The sequence below is a fragment of the Ammospiza nelsoni genome, chromosome W, assembly GCF_027579445.1.
Source record: "Ammospiza nelsoni isolate bAmmNel1 chromosome W, bAmmNel1.pri, whole genome shotgun sequence".
Taxonomy (NCBI): Eukaryota; Metazoa; Chordata; class Aves; order Passeriformes; family Passerellidae; genus Ammospiza; species Ammospiza nelsoni.
The window spans coordinates 18,474,677-18,480,676 of NC_080668.1; the positions used below are offsets into that span (position 1 = coordinate 18,474,677).

The following is a 6,000-nucleotide window of genomic DNA, read 5'->3' on the forward strand; positions in this document are numbered from 1 at the left end:
TACAGCCACATTTGAAGGTGTATCACTACAAATATAATTTTAAAGGCTTCTCTGAAACACAGATTTCAACTGGGTGACGAACCTAATGCAAAAGCATGGTTTTGCAAATGGCAAAGTGAGGAGCACCTGTTAAACAATGACAGCAATTCTCCATTCTCAGCATGAGAATTTAGATCTCTACCCAAATCAGGACCATACACAGATATTCAAAATGTCAGGAGTTTTTCCTCAGACTTTGATGACAAAATATCACTGAAGATGACAGAAGCCCCACTAAAGCCACCCGCCACCCTCTTCTACACACAAGTGGCAAATCCACACCAAGGCCCTGATGTAGTAACAACTTGTAGGACATAAATTCTCTTACCAAGGCTGTGACTGTAATATTATCTTATGTTCTTGTTAACTGCTTATCTTCTTGTTAACTGCTTCTCCCTGTCTAACAACAATTTTCCAAGTAATTTTCATATACATCTTTAACTTTTCTTTATGATATTTTAAGTCTTTATCTTCAAAAAAAAAAAAAACCAGATCTCATTTGGTAAAATTAGAAACCTGCAATTCAGTCCTATTTTCCTCAAGTTGTAAGCAAAATGGAAAAATATTATATGTACAAGTAAATAAAAAAAGTCAACAACATAAAAGTCCTATTTTCTGAAAGGATTTTACAAGCATCCCTTACTTTCATTTCTGAGCAGTTAGAAAAAGAAAAAAAAAACTCAAATTCTCTGAACATACTTCTTCTCAAGGCTAAAGCTCTGTTTATGGGACAGGGATGAAGAGGTGATCAAAATGCTTTGCAATAGTAATGAAATGGAATAAAAGAGGTCTTTAAGCACTGAAAGATACTTACAACAGTCTATAAAAGAGGTCTTATGAGGAAATGGTTAAAAATCTCATGAAGTCAAAGTTTCTTGGGCAAGTTTATGACACCAATTTTAAAGCAATACAGCAGACAATTGTAACAAGATAAAATATAAACTCAGCTAGTCTCTTTGAGATTTGATAATCAAATACAAATTACTTAAGAGTAAAATGAGTGGATTTAAAAAAAAAGAACCTCTTCCCACCTCCACATAACTTGTTTACTGATGTTATTCATCAAATAGGTGCTTTCAGTTTTAGATTAAAATTTCAATGGAAAGTCTTCCAGAGAGCAGAACAGTATATAGTTGTACAGTCAAGTCAAATTTAAACTTTCTTGTAAGAAAACAGGTAAATACAAACAGCCACCAGTAACAAGCATTATGACCTACTGAAATATGACACACGTGCATAGCTCTTCAATAAAAAGAAATATTGTTTTCAGTGTCAATAAAGTCTCACTGACAAGTAGCTAAAATCATAATGATGACCATATGGAAACTTCTTCAGTACCAGGGGTTTCCTATGCCTGCAATCCTGAATCTGAAAGCAGCTCATTCACAGTTCACACAGACCTCTTCAGAAAATAACAATAATAATAAAATAGCATTTACTGGCAACTGCCTAAAGTGCAAAAACCTCTCATACACAAGATAGACACTTCCTCACAGAGAACTAGGCTTTCAGGAAAATGACAGATATTAAATCCATCCTTCTTAATGGGATGTCTGCTTAGCAATGACTGAAGAAACTGAAGGGCTTTGATTAATGAAGATAAAACATGAAGTGACAAACTACCAAAGAGCATAGTGTGATTTAGCTCAACATTCATAAAAGTCATCCCAATCATTTCAGTATAAAAAATATAGGACCTTGTCAGAAACTGTTACTTAAAACCCCAGTCTTAAGATATTAATTGCCTGGAAAAGTCACTGGGTTCAGGAAGCTCACTAGAAATACTGAAGAGTCATCTTAAAGAACCTGCCTTTTATTTAATGCATTAAAAAACTGAGGTTGGTTCTCTCTCTTCTTCTCCACATTGTGCATCCTTACAAGAACTTTAAGTGAACTAATCCAATATTAATACTTTCTCTTTAAAGTAATTATATTTAACAATTGAGACTTTCTGATAGTTTTTTAAAGAAATTCTCTGTTGCACCCTATAAAACCAAGGGGTATGTTAATGACAGTGATGTCTTTGATGGGTTGCTTGTCAATAGAATCGCTTTGTTGGGGTATGGGGGCCACAGACCTAGGGGGAAGTTATGATAATGGACAAGAAAAATGCAGAATTTACAGACCAAAAGGACATTTGCCCAAGATAAGTAGAAACTAACAAAGCCAACTAATCAACTGTGCTGACAGCAGGTCCAACTGGGTAAAAGGTAATTCCATCAGGGGGAGATCATGACCACCAAACAACCCCCAATTCAAATGAAAGAGCCCTGAGAATGCACAGTAGCTAATAATGAATTACAAAATACCTTATGCAATCAGCCCTTTTATGAGTAACCAATAATAGAGTAGTAAACATTGAATATGTAGTAGATAGGTGGAATAGATTAGATTAACATTGTATAAACGATGATCAAGTTCTCTGCTCTGTGTGCTAGCTTTTTGGATTTACCACTCAGCACCGACCTTTGTGCAAATATGAACTAACCACATACCTTGTCACTGTGTGTGAGATTGTCTTACTGCACACCAGGTGACGAATCCCACTTTTAGAGACAAAGAACAGGACACTGGAAAAATGTAGAAAATTGCTGAAAAGTAACTTCTCTCTCATGATGCTAGTTCATAGCACAGCCCTATACTTAGTTCTACAATCATTGAAGAACCTATAGGTACATGATACGTCATCCTCACTCCCTAGTAAGTAATAAATCCTTTTTTTTTCATTCAAGTCAGCAGTAGGGTGCTGCACAACTAACTATAGTGGAACAGTGTTATCAAAGGAGTTTCCTATAAAGTTGAAATGATCACCTGATCAAATTCACCACTTCTAAAAAATCTCTTGGATTGCTCTGACAGAGCAAAATATCAGAGAATCAGGAAGAAAAAGATAATCCAAAGTTAAATATGTAATACTGCATCTTTCAAGAATGGGGAAAAATATTTCAAAAATAAATTCAATTACCAAGATCAATACTTCAAAATGGTTCATGTCCTTGACCAAGTTAATTGACAAATACCAGAATGAGATCTATTTCCTTTCAAACAAAAAAAAAATTAATAACAACACTACTGAGTATTTAATATAAGATTTTATGTATTAGACTTCAACAGATTAAGGGGAAAAGTAGAAGGCTGACAAACATGACTGATTTTGAAGAGGTGAAGAAAAATTTATACTTTTATTTGGAAAGATCATAATGCTGAATTAGAAAAAGGAGAGTTTATATTATTTATCAAGTGTATATACACATGTACATATACATACAATGTCTACATATTCTGTTTAATGTTGAGCATCAACAGAACTACAAGTTCATATCTATTAGAAAGAAACATGCCCAGAAAAGGCAATGGGATTACAAATATTGCAGTAAATCTTTAAACTTGAATGTCCTCTTTTTAATAAGCAAAATTGTGCATACAGAAGAGAACACAACTTCATTGTACTCTGCAAACTCATGCCTAAGTAAAAATATTTTGTGTGTATGCTGAATATTTGCAATATAGAATAAGAGAGAAAAGAGGCTACAATTGTACACAATGCAATGCACAACTTTGTTTCACCATATTGTTTACCTGACAATGTGTGCTTGCAGCCCACAAAGCCAACTGTATCCTGGGCTGCATCAAAAGAAGCATGACCAGCAGGTCGAGGGAGGTGATTCTCCCCCTCTACTCTGCTCTTGTGAGATCCCACCTGGAGCACTGCATCCAGCTCTGGGGTCTCCAGCACAGGAAGGACATAGGCCTGTTGGAGAGTCCAGAGGAGGACCATGAAGGTGATCAGAGGGCTGGAACACCTCTCCTATGAAGACAGGCTGAGAGAGCTGGGGCTGTTAAGCCTGGAGAAAAGAAGACATTGTGGAGACCTTATAGCAACCTTTCAGTAACTTAAGAGGGCCTACAAGAAGGCTGGATGTTTTACAAGAGCATATAGTGAGAGAACAAGGGGGAATAGGTTCAAACTGAAAAAGTGTAGGTTTAGATTAGATATTAGGAAAACATTCTTTACTGTGAGGATGGTGAGGCACTGAAACAGGTTGCCCAGAGAAGTTGTGGATGACCCATCCCTGGAAGTGTTCAAGGCCAAATTCGATGTGACCCTGAGCAACCTGGTCTAGCACAAGGTGTCCCTGCCCGTGGCAGGGGGGTTGGAACTAGATGATCTCTAAGGTCCTTTTCAATCCAAGCCATTCTATGATTCCATTCTCTGATAAGTGTATTAAGTGTATTGTGGAACAAGTCCAAAATAAAACCCTAGAAAACTGCAAAAATCACTATAAATCTATTAAAGTGTTTAAAACTTAGGTAGAGCTGTTTTATCTTGACATGAATGGATGCCTACTATACGTACTTTATATATGTTAAATCACATTTAGGTTTTCTGAATATTCCTCATCCAAATCTAGCTATGTATAATCTAGTAACACATTAAAATGGACAAATACCATCTTCTTTTGCTAGTATTTTTTATAATTAAACTTTATTCCTGTCTTCTTTGTATTAAAATTGAAGTCTGGATGTGAATGGCTCCCCCTGCCCCTTTCTGATATTCCTTTTTAATTTTCTTATATATATATATATTGCTTGAAAGGGCCAGTCTGCCATTCACTTCCTAATACAACAGATGTGTTAAGAAAAAAAAAATTTATTTTCCTCTTCTGTTGCATCTGCTTTGAGGAAACATTGAGGTTTGCAAAATAACAATATTATCTCTCATTTGAGCAGATCCCTTGCATGCAGTTGATATGAGGACAGCTACAATTTAGAGAAACGTGTAAGGTCTGCTACTAATTTTCACTTACTGCAAACGTCCTATCGGAGATATTTCTAAGCACAGGCCAGATACCGTTCCTCTGTTAACAGCTATGCTGACTTCTGTTCGAGTGACCCCTTTCTCGCGGAAGAAAACAGCCGTTCGAACAAAAAGAGCTTGGTCTTACCGGCCGCGCCACTCGGGCGATGCGTGCCGGCGAGACCAGGTAGCCAGGCCGAGGTCAGGCCTGGGGCGCTCCCGCCCGTCCTCCCCCTCTCCTCCTCCCCTTGGGATGAATCCGAGCGAAGAGAAAGGTGGGGCACAAAAAACAGGTTTTCAGGAAAACGGGGGAAACGAGACCTGCACCTAGGAAGCGCTTCGGGGCAGCCTACGAGCACGCGTCTTGTCAGACTGTGACTCAGTGCCGACAGCTGCAACCAGGTGACCGCGGCTCCGACTGCCACCACGAGAACAAAACTCGCCGTGTTTCTACAGGCCGCTCCAGAAATACCGCGACTGCTCCCCTCCTCCGGACCGAGGTAACCATCTTAGGTCCAGGCATATAGCCCCTTTCCCCTAACGTTCCTGCCCCATACAAAGGGGTGGGACCACATGACAGACACACACCCACGTGCGGGAGACTGATGCCCACACTCAAGATGACACATAGGACCTTCTGCCTCTTCCTTTCCCTCCGTCCTCTAGACCCCTCTAAGCCTCTTCCTCATCCTAAATCTCTACTGTTCTGAGAGCCGACGCAGACCCTGCTTACTCCGGGGGATAGAGGCGCAGCTCCTCGATATCTCCCAGGAAGCTGAAGAGAGTCCGCATCTGCTCACTGGTCACAGCCGAGGAGAGGTTCGTGATCTGGATGACAGACGTGGGGGCCAAGGGGAAGCCTAGCGGCACCCCGATCCCTCCACTGCTCATCATGGCGGAGCCTGCACGACTGCTCCGCTCGCGACAGTGCCACACAGTCGGAGAGGCGGGCCGGACGACAGAGAAAGCGCGTGGCGCCTGCCAGAGCGTCCTAGCATGCGGGCGCTCTAGCGGCGGACTCGACTGCTCCCTGGAGGTGCTTCTGGGCGGACAGCCGTTCTTCCGGTGCTAGCTGGGGCTCACGGTAGAGCGGGCGCCCTCGCTCCGCGCCGACGGGACTCCGAGTTCCCCTGAAAGAAGGGAGGGGGAAAAAAGCCTCACTT

The 6,000-nt window shown here is 40.5% G+C and overlaps 1 protein-coding gene across 1 annotated transcript in view; it reads right to left on the reverse strand.

The window, feature by feature from the left end:
• LOC132086189 (splicing regulatory glutamine/lysine-rich protein 1-like) overlaps positions 1–5,733 on the reverse strand; it is a 102,689-nt gene extending 96,956 nt beyond the window's left edge. The window contains 1 exon segment of the mRNA XM_059491666.1: positions 5,571–5,733. Within this exon segment, the coding sequence (XP_059347649.1) occupies positions 5,571–5,731 (161 nt within the window). The 5' untranslated portion in view covers positions 5,732–5,733.
• Positions 5,734–6,000: the final 267 nt, after the last annotated feature.